A 15,365-nucleotide genomic window follows, 5' to 3' on the forward strand; every position below is an offset into this window, starting at 1 on the left:
ATTGATAATCCTGCTTTCCAGCACTATTCAACTCCTCTGAACCAGCACCCTGCATTTTTAAAAATTGATGCTAATCTATCTCCATTATCCTGTTAAGTCCGATAACTGTTCTTTACCAGTGCTCTGATATAGTAATTTCACAATAATTTTATGAGCGCTTTTCAGCACCCTGCAATGCAGGCTACATCGGATTTGATAATCCAGCTGCCTCTTAGTCAAGGTCAGTGATTTTGCAGTCAAAATTCAGTAACGGACCATGATTGTCCTCCTCATCCAGTTTAGTTTGCAACACCCAGCAATTCCTTCCAACCGATGTTATTAACTGTGTCACTCCTACTGCTGCTCCATCTATTTCACTTTTGACAATCCCTAGTCACATTCAGTTTGACACTTATAATACAATCAGCAACAGTAGGTTAAAGAAATATTTGAAACAAGTATTTAGAAGTGGTTGGTAAGAAATTTTGATTTAGTTTTTTTTTAACACTTTATGAAGCCTTAATTGAAAAAAAATCCTTGTACACATTGGCGGGGTAACTTATGCCCCGTATTATGCAGGTGAGACAGCTAGGACAATGGAGTATAGGTTGATGAAGTCACCATTCTGGAGATTTATGATTCAACTCAGGCTTTTTCAAGAATGAAGGTGTATTGAAGAACCCATCTTCATTAGGATAAGGAAGCCCTTTTGACCAGCACTCCATACATCCCCATACACATTCATTCCATCCAGTACTAATGCATGAGGGGCATCTAAAAATTGTACTCCAGCATCTTGCCAAGGTTCTTCAACAGCTCCTCCTAAAGCATATCAGGAAAGACCGAAGAATTTGGTCCCTGGATAACTTGCATTTTCCCTTCCTTGTTGCACCCCATCATGACCTGGGAAATATACTAAATTCCTTCATTATCCCTGAAGCAAAACTGCAAAATTTCCAATAAGAGAACCTTCACTGATAGGATCACTCTGGCTCAAGAAGACATCTCAGTACCTCCACCTCAAGGATAGCCAGGTGGTTAGGTGGTGGATACAGCCTTTACCTACCCTGGAAGAACATACAGTATGAAAAAGAATTGCATCATGAAGGGAACTAAGGAAATGATTTAATTTCTTTAATATCAAAATCTAAGACCTTGAAAAAAGATTTATAGTCATATAATCCTACAAACTGTGTTTCAGTGCTATTAAATTCGCAAAAGTAGAATACTGTTGCAGCGAAATCTTGATGTTTAAAAACATTGGTTGAAAACAAGAAAGTGTCTTTGGATTATTAATATTGGTGTGCTATTGTTAGTTTATCAAGTCAGATTTTTAAAAAAAAAACACTATTTCATTTCTCTGTAATTCTGGCAGATGAATTGTAAAACTGCAGAGAAATTGCCCGAGATTAGGATGTCCAAGTCGATGGGAGACTTGTTGGGGTCATTGTACAAAGGGAACGAGCGCCATCGGAAGCTGTCAACAGGTGAGACGTCCTGTACATCCACTATTGTTAGAATATCATTTGGTTTGTTGTGCTTATCTCGTGAATAATTGAAGGTCAAATATTGTTCCCAGCCATTTCCGCATTTCAGTCAGAGTGCAGGCTGTTTGCATCACAGCTTTATATGTAAACACCAATGCCTTTGAAAGGAAAATCCTATAAAAGTAGTGGAAACAGCCCAGTAAAGCCCTCCCCACTATTGAACACATCTGCATGGAGCGCTGTTACAGGAAGGCTGCATTTATCATCAGGGATCCCCACCATCCAGGTCATGCTCACTTTTTCACCGCTGCCATCAGGAAGAATGTACAGGTGCCTCAGGACTCACACCAGCAGGTTCAGGAACAGTTATTATACCTAAACCTTCAGGCTCTTGAACCAGTAGGGATAACTTCACTCTCACTAACACTGAACTATTCCCATGACCTCAAGGACTCTTCATCTCATATTCGATATTTGTTGTTTATTTATTTATTATTGTGATTTTTTTTTTTATTTGCACAGTTTGCTGTCTTTTGCACACTGGCTGTTGCCCACCATGTTGGGTGCAGACTTTCCTTGGATTTACTGAGCATGTCTGCAAGAAAACAAATCTCAGGGTTGTATGTGGTGACAGACATATACTTTGATAATAAATTTACTTTGAACTTTGAAGTGATGTAGATTGCTGTAATTTGCCTTAATAGTCCTGAGATAGGGAAAGGAAAATCAAGCCCCCTTGACTGTGAGTATTCACTGTCTTCTTACTCTCAGCTCTATTCACAAACCCAATCTGAAATTGCATAAGTGAATAAATAAACTCATTGAGGCATTAAAAGCAATATTTAATTGTAAGTTATAGCCGCAGGTCAGTGATAGGTGTGGTTATGCCTTTTTTTCTTAACTGTTGAAAATTTGGTATCTAAGAATTGAAAAATAGGAAATCATACCTATTTTCTCTGATACAAAACACTAGGTACTGGGTTGACCACAGTGTGTGTGCTTTCAGAAAACAGAACCTTCTGGAAATACTCAGCTTCTCACCTACACAGAGAGAAACAGGTTTAACGCAGCAGTTTGATGACTTTTCATTAAGTCTAAGAATGTTATTTACTTGGGAAGATGATGGAGAAAGTTTTGAAATTTACATTGTTGAATGGAAGCTTATTTTATGTTAGAGTCAATTTTAAATAAACCTACTTAGCCTTGAAGATGCATGTTTATGCCTGCAGCCAAAGGGAGATTTTTGTTATCAGAAGACTGACTCCAGTCCCTTCTTGTTAATCCTGGACTTCCTTCAATGTTGATAGCTCAGGCTGACTTCCTTTAGTAGTTCCCACAAAGGTTCTGAGTACGTCCATCAGTCTGTTCTCAGCTTTGACATTGAAATATATGCCTTTTGGTAAGTGCAATGTCATTTAACCCTTTACAGAAGCTACTTTACCCATTTCATGTTCAGAAAAAGAAATCCTTTTAAAATGAACCTATCTGTACATTCTTTGCTCTATGTAAGTGTAAAATAACTACAAATTATTTTTGACAGTTGGGAAAGGTTTTTGTGTATATAATACTTTTCATGACATTGGGGCATAACATGCTTTGTGCTTGGTAAAGACCTGTCAAATGAATCCTTTTACGGAGAATTTCTATAACACTGAAATGCATTTAACCTGCTACAGCATCGGAAGAAAATAAATCAATTATGCACTTGACATCTTATGGTCTTATGTCTTATATATGCAGAGAGGACAATGAACGTATTTGGAAACTATGTGGCTTCTATAAAAAGATCATTTAAGATTGCATTCTTCACTGCTTAAAACCAATAAAATATTTGGAATAATTCTTACTTTATTTGTACACCTGAGATGTAGTATGAGAATGGGTATCTCATTCTAATATCTTGTTTCAGATAGTGTAGCACTTTCAACCCACTCATTACTCATCAAGTCTGGGCCATGTGAAAAGGGCTCAGAACTTCTCTGAATTTTCTTTAATAACTTACATACAAGCTGGATTCTAGCAAATACTCTTGTTATGAAAAATTTCTAATTCCACAGATTTGAAGGAGGATTTTAAATTCATATTAAAAAAACATTTTTTACTGACAGAAGAAGGAAAGGCTGGGTATTTTAGTTGAGAAATACCTATGAAGTATTGAAAAATTCTCTTGGATTTGTAATACATGCCCATTTAAGTAGTTACTTTGCAAAAAAAGAACATTAGAAAAATTACTAACTATTGATCTAAAATAATTGGTTTTCTGAGATGTCTTGAAGGAAATGAATGAAGGCATATCAGTGAATATTGTCTTTGCAGTGTGATGACATCATTCCAAAGTAAATAGGTTCAGGACAGGGAAACATGAATACTAAACCAACCAGCAACAACACAAACACGAGGAAATCTGCAGATGCTGGAACTTCAAGCAACACACATCAAAGTTGCTGGTGAACGCAGCATGCCAGGCAGCATCTCTAGGAAGAGGTACAGTCAACGTTTCAGGCCGAGACCCTTCGTCAGGACTAACTGAAAGAAGAGCTAGTAAGAGATTTGAAAGTGGGAGGGGGAGGGGGAGATTCGAAATGATAGGAGAAGACAGGAGGGGGAGGGATGGAGCCAAGAGCTGGACAGCTGATTGGCAAAAGGGATATGAGAGGATCATGGGACAGGAGGCCTATGGAGAAAGAAAAGGGGGAGGGGGAAAAAACCAGAGGATGGGCAAGGGGTATAGTGAGGGGGACAGAGGGAGAAAAAGGAGAGAGAGAAAATATAAATAAATAATGGATGGAGTACAAGGGGGAGGTGGGGCATTAGCGGAAGTTTGAGAGATCAATGTTCATGCCATCAGGTTGAAGGAAACCCAGACGGAATATAAGGTGGTGTTCCTCCAACCTGGGTGTGGCTTCATCTTTACAGTAGAGGAGGCCGTGGATAGACATATCAGAATGCGAATGGGTCGTGGAATTAAAATGTGTGGCCACTGGAAGATCCTGCTTTCTCTGGCAGACAGAGCGTAGGTGTTCAGCGAAACGATCTCCCAGTCTGCGTCGGGTCTCGCCAATATATAGAAGGCCACATCGGGAGCACCGGACGCAGTATATCACCCTGCCGACTCACAGATGAAGTGTCGCCTCACCTGGAAGGACTGTCTGGGGCCCTGAACCAGCAACCAGCAATGAATACATTTTGCAGCTATTTTAAGTGATTCCAGTGACCTGGCATTTCCTCCCTCACTATCATTCAGGGCCCCAAACAGTCCTTCTAGGTGAGCTGACACTTCATCTGTGAGTCTGTTGGAGTCATCTACTATATCCGGTGCTTCCGGTGTGGCTTCCTATAGGTTGGTGAGACCTAATGTAGATTGGGAGAATGCTTCACCAAGCACTTAAGCTCCCTTCGCTGGAAAAACTGGGATCTCTCTTTCCCATTCCCATTCTGACATGTCAGTCCATGGCCTCCTTTACCATCGTGATGAGGCCACACTCAGTTTGGAGGAGCAACACCTTATATTCTATCAGGGATAGCCTCCAACCCGATGGCATGAACACTGATTTTTCGAACTTCTGGTAATGTCCTACCCCCCTCCCTTCACCATTTCCCATTCCCTTTTCCCTCTCTCATCTTTTCTCCTTACCTGCCCCTATCGCAAGCAAGAAAGGGTCTTGGTCCGAAACATCAACTGTACTCCTTTCCGTAGATGCAGCCTGGCCTGCTGAGTTCCTCCAGCATTGTGTGTATGTTGCTTGGGTTTCCAGTATTTGCAGATTTTCTCTTGTTTGTGGTTAACTATCCTTCCTAGCAATATGCTCTGTAGCTCATTTCCTTAGTGTGAAAAAAACGCTGCTGGTTGACCACCAATTTGGCTAAAAAACTACATTTGATATGTTATAGATTAAGATTATTCATTTTAATTGTGGAATTCTGGCACCAGAATAAATGGACATTATTATCAATCTTATCGAACCCTTTAATTAATGTTAGCATTTAAATTGGCCCTAAATTTATCCACTAAATGCAATACAAGTCAAATTTATACAACTCTTTATCATTTCACCCTTTATTCCCTGGTATCAATCTGGTGAAGGTACTGCACATCAAACCTTATCAGTGTTGTAATGGAAACTGGGTACGGAGCGACCACTCTCCGCTGAGCTTCGACGACTCCTCCGTAGAATCGTTAGGAGCACCAGATTTCTTGGTGTTCACCTGGTGGAGAATCTCACCTGATCCCTCAACCTCAGCTCCATAGCAAAGAAAGCCCAGCAGCATTTCTACTTTATGTGAAGGTTGAGAAAAGTCCATCTCCCAACCCCCATCCTCACCACATTCTACAGAGGTTGTATTGAGAGCATCCTGAGCAGCTGCATTACTGCCTGGTTTGGAAATTGCACCATCTCGGATCGCAAGACCCTGCAGCGGATAATGAGGTCAGCTGAGAAAATCATTGGGGTCTCTCTTCCCGCCTCACAGACATTTACACCACACGCTGCATCCGCAAAGCAGACAGCATTATGAAGAACCCCACACAACCCTCATACAAACTCTTCTCCCTCCTACCATCTGGAAAAAGGCACCGAAGCATTCGGGCTCTCACGACCAGACTATGTAACAGTTTCTTCCTCCAAGCCATCAGACTCCTCAATACCCAGAGCCTGGACTGACACCAACCTGCAGCCCTCTACTGTGCCTATTTGTCTTGTTTAATTTATTATTATTTATTGTAGTGCCTACACTGTTTTGTGCACTTTATGCAGTCCTGGATAGGACTGTAGTCTAGTGTAGTTTTTGTGTTTTTTTCTTAAGTAGTTCTGTGTAGTTTTGTATTGTTTCATGCAGCACCATGGTCCTGGAAATCGTTGTCTCATTTTTACTACATTCTGTACCAGCAGTTATGGTTGAAATGACAATAAAATGTGACTTGACTTGTAAGTGACAGTTATGTCAATCCCACATGGGGATTTTTTCACATTTGTAGAGGTGGTTAAGATTTTTTTTTCTTCTAATTGCTGCAGGCTCCCTGCACACTGGCCGTAGTTCACCTCCACCTGGGAGTGTTCCTGATGGGCAGCAGCAATTTGCACGTCAAGGATCTTATACCAGCATCCACAGCGAGGGAGAATTCATTCCGGAGACTTTGGAACAAAATGTAAGGGTAACTCTGTCCTGCAGCCTAAGCTCCAAAGTGCACAAAAGTTCTAGCCTGATACTGTAATGGTATTGGGTTTGCAAACCCTGAAGGCTCTAATCTCAAACAAAGATCTTAAGCCCTTTCAGATATCAATAGTCATGAATTATCTCACTAAAGGGGGATAATATTATATCTACTCAAACTTCAAAGACGTAGTTTACTTCCCTACTTATTCTCCACAGTGGATTTTAGCTGCCAATACCCGCTATTTGATCCATGGGTCCCTCCTTCCTACCAAGGAGGTAGAAAATCATAGAGGAGTACAGCACAGAAATAGGCCATTCAGCCTTTCGAGTCCATGTCAAAGCCACTTAAGCCACCTACTCCCATCAGCCTGCACCGGCACCCCTACCATCCATGTACTCATCCAAACTTCTCTTAAATGTTGAAATTGAGCTTGTATGGCAGCTCATGACCCACCAAGTGAAGAAATTTCTCCTCATGTTCCTCTTAACCTTACTTTTCACCTTTAACCCATGACCTCTGGTTGTAGTCTCACCCAACTTCAGTGGAAAAGCCAGCTTTCATTTACCATATCTATACCCCTCATAGTTTTGTATACCTCTATCAAATCTCCTCTCAATCTTCTACGTTCCAATGAATAAAGTCCTAACTAATTCAATCTTTCCTTATAACTTAAGTCTTCTAGACCTGGCACCATTCTTGTAAGTCTTCTCTGTACTCTTTCAACCTTATTTAATATTTCCTGTAGGTAGGTGACCAAAACTGCACACAATATTCCAAATTAGGCTTCACTAATGTCTTATACAACTTCAGCATAACATCCCATCTCCTGTACTCAGTACTTTGACTTATGAAGGCCAATGTGCCAAAAGCTTTCTTAATGACTCTATCTGCATGTGAAACCACTTTCAATGAATTATGGACCTGTATTCCCAGGATCCCTTTTATCTGTAGCATTCCTCGGTGTCCTGCCATTCACTGTGTAACCCTAGGCTGGTTCTACTGCAGTGCAAAACCTCCCACTTGTCTGTATTACGTTCCATCTGCCATTTTTCCAGCTGATGCAGAGTCCTCTGCAAGCCATGATAGCCCTCATCAATGCCCACTACGCCACCAAACTTGGTGTCATCCACAAATTTGCTGATCCAATTAACCACATTATCATTCAGATCATTGACGCAGATGACAAACAGCAAAAGACACAGCACCAGTCCCTGCAACACACCGCTAGTCACAGGCCTCCAGTCAGATAGGCAACCGTCTACTACCACACTCTGACTTCTCCCACAAAGCAAATGTCGAAACTAATTTACTACCTCATCTCGAATGCCGAGTGACTGAACCTCCTTGACCAGCCTCCCAGTCGGGATTTTGTCAGATGCCTTACTGAAGTCCATGTAGACAATATCCACTGCCTTGCCATCATCCACTTTCCTGGTAACTTCTTCGAAAAATTCTATAGAATTGGTTAGATATGACATGCTGACTTACATAATCAGCTTATAGTTCCCCAGGACATTTTTAGAGCCTTTCTTGAACAGTGGAACCTTCTTGACCCACCTCCCATGCGGTACCTTGTCAAATGCTTTACTGAAATCCATATAGGCAACATCCACTGCCTTGCCTTCGAATTTCCATGGTAACTTCCTCGAAAAACTCTCTGATTGGTTAGACATGACCTACCGTACACGAAGTCATACTGACTATCCTCAATCAGTGTGTGTCTATCCAAATACTTGTATATCCAATTCCTTAGAATATCTTTCAATAACTTTCCCACAACTGATGTCAGACGCACCGGCCTATAATTTTCTGGTTTAAGTTTAGAACCAGCTTTAAACAGTGGAATAACAATGGCAATCCTCCATTCCTCTGATACTTTACCCATTGGTAAGGATGTTTTAAAAATCTCTGCTAGGACACCAGAAATTTCTGCACTTGCCTCCCATGGGGTCTGAGGGAACACCTTGTTAGACCCTGGAGATTTATGCACTTCGATTTGCCACAGGGTAGCAAACACTACCTTCCTCTGTAATTTGTACAGGGTCCATGAAGTTGATGACACTTTGCCTCTCTTCTACAGATTCTATATCATCCTTCTGAGTAAATACAGATGCAAAGAATTTATTTAAGACCTCCCCCATCTATTTTAGCTCCACACGTTGATTACCTTTCTGATCTTCCAAAGGACCAGGTTTGTCCCTTGCCATCCTTTTACTCTTAACATATCTGTGGAATCCATTAGGATTCTCCTTTACCTTGTCTGCTAGAGCAACACCATGCCTTCTTTTAGCTTCCAGGTTTCCTAAGTGCTCAAAAAAGTATTTCTAACATGTGCATTTACTTCCCAATTAAAAACTGTTTCTGAAACATAAAGCATTTCTGATATTCAAAGGATTTCCAAGCACAGGTACAATTCCTATAAGCTAAAAAGGCACACCATGATGTGATTGAGCAAGTCAACTGTTGCAAAAAACAAAGCTAGAGTAATGGATTCTATTCACCCCATCTTCCTATCATTCTTCTTAAATGTTATTCAGCCACTCCTAATAAGCCTGAACTGCTCTCTACATTCACAGTATACCTTTTTCAACCAGTTGGGTGACTTGACACACCTATGATATTTCCTCCGATGTCCTTTCAGCACAAGTGGTCTAAAAGCATTTTGGAGACATAGTTCTTCAGCTACCTACCATTAATGCTGTAAAGCTAACTTCCTTGACCACATAAAAGCTTCCAGTTGTAAACACATAGCTACTGATGTGCTAAATAATAATATCTGTCAGTTCTGCAAGCAAACCTGAACCAAGCAATTTAAGAGTCAGCTTATCTGTTTGCAACAACCGGACTTCTGCAACAATTTTTTTGCAACAATTCAGTCTTGTACTGCATTTTGAGCAGTAACAAAGCAGGTGTAGTCAGCTAGACCTTGCTTCTCCCAGACAGAACATGTACTATCTACAAAGCTGGTCTGCAGAGCTGGTCTTTAGACAGTACTTGTTTTAACCTCAAGGTGCGTAGTGCTTGCAGTTCACATTTTTTTACAGATCGAAGACTAACTTCCCCTTATGACCAGAAGTCAAAGAACTGTTAGCTGGAAGTTTACTTGCATCTGTTTTTGATCTTACAACTGGCAAATATTGTGTTTAGAAAGTAAGAATAGCAAACAACCAAGAAGGAGAAAGAGGCCTTTGGCCATGAAATGAATATCCATCACACTGTTAATTGAACTAAGGGAGATCTCCCAGCGGCCACCGATTTTAATTCCACTTCCCATTCCCATGCCAATATGTCCATCCATGGCTCCTCCACTGTCAGGATAAGACCGCACCTAGGTTGGAGAAACAACATCTTATAATCCGTTTGGGTAGCCTCCAACCTGATGGCATGAATATCAATTTCTCAAACTTCCAGTAATGCCTCCGCCCACTTCCCCTTCACCATTGCCCATCTTCTTATCCACTCTCATGTTACCTCCTTGCCCGCCCATCACTTCCCTCTGGTGCTTCCCCCTCCCCTTTTTTCTTTCTTCCATGGCCTTCTGTCTCTTTCACCAATCAACTTCCCAGCTCTTTGCTTCATCCTTCCCCCTCCAGGTTTCACCTATCACCTGGCGACTGACTGTCTGTCTGTCTCTCTCCCTCTCCCTCTCCCTCTCCCTCTCCCTCTCCCTCTCCCTCTCTCCCTCTCTCCCTCTCTCCCTCTCTCCCTCTCTCTCCCTCTCTCCCTCTCTCCCTCTCTCCCCCTCTCCCCCTCTCCCCCTCTCCCCCTCTCCCTCTCTCCCTCTCCCCCTCTCCCCCTCTCCCCCTCTCCCCCTCTCCCCCTCTCCCTCTCTCTCTCCTCCCCCTCCCCCAGCCTATCAAAACTGCTCCTCAGCTTTTTATCTCCAGTCCTGCGGAAGGGTTTCGGCCTGAAACATCAACTGTACTTTTTTCCATAGATGCTGCCTGGCCTACTGAGTTCCTCCAGCATTTTGTGTGTGTTGGAGGAATAGCATGATGGCGGTGTTTCTGAAATGGGCACAAAATTTCCATCAACAGACTTAACAGATTTAATGAGTTACTAAACAACGGGGTGACCCGTTGGGGCACCCTTTGAGAGAAGGGTAGTGCAGTCTGATGTGACCAGAATGAACGTTAAATTTTCCTGAATGCTATTGGTATCACTTTGCTTTGGAAACTGAAGTAGAAAACCTCAGTTTATTAAAGAAGAACGACGCATAGCAAAGCAAATAAAGCTCCTCCTCGTTTAACGAAGGACACTTTTGATGGCATCATTTCTGGTTTTCCTGCCACCCTCATGCCTCTCATTGTCATTCTGGAGACGTGCAGTCCTTTCATCCCCCATCTCTTCATCTCTTCTGCTGTTTGTTCTTTGTCTCTGATCCTGGAGACGTGCATTTCTCAGCTCCTTTGTCTCTTCCTCTCTCCTCCTTCTGTGCCTGTTTTTGTCATTCTGGAGATGTGCAGCCCTTTCATCCCCGTCTCTTCAACTCTTCTGGTTGTTGTTTGTCTCTGATCCTGGAGACATGTAATGCCTCTCCTCCTCTGTCTCTTCTTCTCTCATATTTTTTTGTCCTGACTGTTTGATCCTGGAGTCGTGCGGCCCTGGCCTCATCCGATTCTTGTTCTCTCCCTGTCCTTGCTGCTTCCCGATGATGTCTGGTGACATCTCTTGACCATGATGTCCCCCTTCCCTTTCCACACAGCATAATTAGGCTGACCATTTTTTTTTACCCTAATGCTGGATAGAAGATACGTAGCACGAACACCAGAGGATGTTGATTATTCTTAATGATGTGGTTGGTGCTCTCCTAAATGGACGTGATATAGTCACCACTGTCCTTTGACTGCAGCAAAGGGTTTTATGGGTGTCTCAAAGCATGTCATTACAATAAGATTTAATTATCTCTTACTGATGGGTGGCAGTTAGATCTGTCCCAATCTTGCACATGCTGATGGTGATAAGCAGAATGTGACCCCTCGAAGTAGAGCTGCCCTGCCCTTTTGCTCCAGTAGATGTCGCTGCTGAGGCTGGCCATGCGCACGCGTCGGGGCTGTCGCGTCCCGATTTCCATGATGGCCAATCGGCTCTCGGGTGAAAGCCAGCCTGTTGATTTTTGGCGAATGAGCAATTTTATAAGAATATATAACCCTGGACTTTGCCTGCATTCTTTAAGTTAGCGCATTTTAATTCAATTTAGCCAAAAAAAGTGCTGCTGTAATGCACTGTTTGCGCTAATTGGAGGTCACAAACAGACCGTCAGAGCATGGGAGTTTTAGTAGTATATAGATTAGTTGCCAATTACCATTTATTTTCTGCTACTATCAATTATCTGACAAAATTACATAAACACAATGGAAGAGCACATGGAACTTGTTCTCTTACTTTCCTCACAATCAGGATCTTAAAAATTAGAGTGCTGCATGAAGGCACGAGTCAGTGTGTCAATAGTCTTTCTGTATAAAACATGAGAGATGTGAGATAGGTCATTGGATCTCAGATGCAGAGTTTATTCAGAAGTTCCCAGAACTTCCATAATGTTCCTGGTGCGTGCCTAATATTCATTGCTTGGCAGGACTTGACAACTAATCAATCTATTCCAATTAGTAATTACATCAACTTCAATAAAATGGACTTACTGTGAAATATATCTGCAGAGTTGATTAATTAAAGATAAACATTGTTGTTTAATAGTAAATGAATAACCTGTGTTTATATTATTCCTTGAATCAACCTCCATGGAGAAGTGACCTTCATCTTTCCAGATGATAAGAAATAAAACTTTTTCTTTAGTTGGTAAAGTAGCTTGCTGGTGTTTAGCTTCAAAAAGCAATAAGTGAGAATTAGTCCGAAAGAAATTAATCCTTGGCTTCATGCTGAGAGCACAACAAAGAAATTTATGTGCTTTTGTATTCTGCTGCTTTGAAATCAGTGAATTGATGGATGATCTTCTATCTCATTGTGTTCTATGAAGATACAATCTTTAGATTTCAATGTTATTCTTTTGTTTTGATGGTTTTCTGCAAGGTCAAAACTATTTTTGTTGACCTTATTGTACATTTGTTCCCATCAGCATTTGTTTAATCTGATATCACCGCTGGTTGTTTCTGAAGTGCACTGTTGTTTCTCATTGCAGATGTTGGACCCCTTCAGCAGTGCTGAAGCATCACTTTCTGGAAGTTGTCAATCACTGGACAGATCGATAGACAGGTTGATACTTGTAGTTGTGGATTTGTGTTCATTTATTTTACAAATCTTATTAAGTGACTGTCTTTGCTTTCACTTTCTATTCCCTCTTGATCTGTGGCATGGTAAGAGGGTGTTGTAGGCTTCAGTATATTTCATTAATGACGCTAACTTAATTTTTACCTTTTCATTTAGTCATTTTTCAGGATCTGGGGGTTGCCATTAAGGCCAGCATTTATTGTCCATTCCTAATTACCCTTGAGAATATGGTAGAGAGTCAGCTGCTTGAACTGCTGCATTCATTCTGTAGAAAATGTTCCCAGCATGGTATTGGGGGGGGGGGGGTTGGGGGTGCTCACTAGCATAGGTTGCATATTTTGAATAAAACACCACACTAAAATTTTACTTTTGTTAAAAAGGTAATTGTTTAGTGTTTTGGAATGTTGAAGTCAATTGGATTGAAAGGCTTACTTCATGATTTTATTTCTTAGAGTGAAAACATTTTGCCATATTTCACGTAATCTCGATGGTTGATCAAATTTGAAGTAGTTCTGAAGGCATGACTGTATCAGTGACTTTTCAGTTATCTGTTTTAGATCATCAGAATTTTTTTGTCCTAGTGATTTTTTGCAGTCAATTCAATTCTGACTTCTATTTATTTTATTTAATTTATCTTTGATAAAATTTGATCTTTTACAAGACCTCAGAATCTTAGAATTCTCTACATATTTCAAATATTTTTTCCTGTAAGGTGCGAAGAGAAATGGGCTATTCAGATCTTAATCCTGCCTGCCTTTCAATCATGTCATGAATAGAAATAACCTTTGTCTACCATGTAAGAATCTCTACCACTTAGTAACATCAGTGTTTGATAAAAGTTTATCACATTCAATTTTAAAATTCTAATCTAACGAAGTACCTACACTCCATCCGCCAAATAAAGCAGGACCTCCCAGTGGCCTCCCATTTTAATTCAATTTCCTATTCCCATTCTGAGTTGTCAGTCCATGGCCTCCTCCACTGTTGCAATGAAGCCACACTCAGGTTGGAGGAGCAATATTCCTTCTGTACCCCCCCCCACTTTCTCCATTCTCCATTCCCATTTTCCCCCTCTCACCTTATCTGCTTGCTTGCCCATCACCTCCCTCTGGTGCTCTTCCCCCTTTCTTTCATGGCCTTCTGTACTCTCATACCAGATTCCCCCTTCTCCAGCCCTGTATCTCTTTCACCTATCAACTTCCCAGCTCTTTACTCCCCCCTCCCATTTTCACATACCACCTAGTGTTTTTTCCTCCCCTCCTTCCACTTTCTAACTCTGACTTCTCATCTTTTTTTCACCAGTCCTGCTGAAGGGTCTCAGCCCGAAATGTCGACTGTACTCTTTTCCATAGATGCTGCCTGGCTTGCTGAATTCCTCCAGCATTTTGTGTATGTTACTTGGATTTCCAGCACCTGCAGATTTCCTCTTGTTTCTAATGAAGTTTGACAGCTTTCCAAGGGGAAATATTCCACATCTCTGTCTCTGTAGAGAAATGAGATGTGATGTCATTCTTGAGGAGCCTTCTCCAAATTTAAACTTCTTTCCTATTTTCTGTTCTTTCAATTTCCAGCTTCATTTAAAAGGTACGGCAATCTTCTCATGAGGAATAGATTCCTATAAATGTATGTGATTAAGGTTTCATTGAAGGAACCAACATAAGAAGTTGGAAACATATTTATGACAATGGCAAAAAAGGTATAGACCTAAGGATTGTGTAATTTCACAATTCTGCAAGGAGAACCAAGCAATGATAAGAAGGAAAGGGAAAAGGAAATTAGATTATAAGAATAGGCTAGTGTGAAATATAAAAACATATTGTGAGAGTTTTTCAAGATGTATTGAAAAGAAAAGCTTCACTTAAGTTAATGTAATTCCCTTACAAGCTGAGACAGGAGAAATCATAATAGAAGAATGAACAGAAATTTAATATTCTGTGTGTGTGTACTTTCACAGAAGAAAACAAAGAAAGACTTCTGGAAATATTGGACAAATCGTGGTTTAGAGTGAATAAGGAGCCCAAAGAAATTAGCAACAGCAAATAATATATTACTGAAGAGAGTAATGAGACTGAATGATGACTAATTTGCAGGGCATGATGAATTACACCCTAGAGTTCTGTAGGAAATACCTGTGAAAAGAGTGGATGTGCTGATTGTCATTTAACAAATTGCATGGTTGCATGAAGCAGGGGGGATTCTAGAAGGTTTTATTAGCTAAGTGGTGATTGGCCCTTCGAAATAATAATTGGACTGGAAGAATCAAACTAGGATTCATGAAAGGGAAATCATGTTTCATAAATCTGTTGAAACTCTTTGAGATTGTGACTAGTAAGATAGTGAGCGACAATCATGTTTATGTTTTGGACTTTGATTAGGGTTTTGATAAAGTATCAAAAAAGAGATTATTACCTACGCTCAGTGGCCACTTCATTAGGTACAGTAGTGGAACCTGGCATGGTCCTTTGCTGCTATAGCCCATCCACTTCAAGGTTCGACATGTTGTGCATTCAGAGATACTC

General features: G+C 40.9%; 1 protein-coding gene across 2 annotated transcripts in view; it reads left to right on the forward strand.

The window, feature by feature from the left end:
• map3k22 (mitogen-activated protein kinase kinase kinase 22) overlaps positions 1-15,365 on the forward strand; it is a 114,348-nt gene that overhangs the window by 66,881 nt on the left and 32,102 nt on the right. For both annotated transcript variants that reach the window (XM_063057596.1, XM_063057606.1), the window contains exons 7-9: positions 1,355-1,466; positions 6,479-6,612; positions 12,758-12,831. In XM_063057596.1, coding sequence (XP_062913666.1) covers positions 1,355-1,466; positions 6,479-6,612; positions 12,758-12,831 — 320 coding nt within the window. The remainder of the gene's footprint in view (positions 1-1,354; positions 1,467-6,478; positions 6,613-12,757; positions 12,832-15,365) is intronic.

Source organism: Mobula hypostoma, chromosome 1 (assembly GCF_963921235.1).
Source record: "Mobula hypostoma chromosome 1, sMobHyp1.1, whole genome shotgun sequence".
Classification (NCBI taxonomy): Eukaryota; Metazoa; Chordata; class Chondrichthyes; order Myliobatiformes; family Myliobatidae; genus Mobula; species Mobula hypostoma.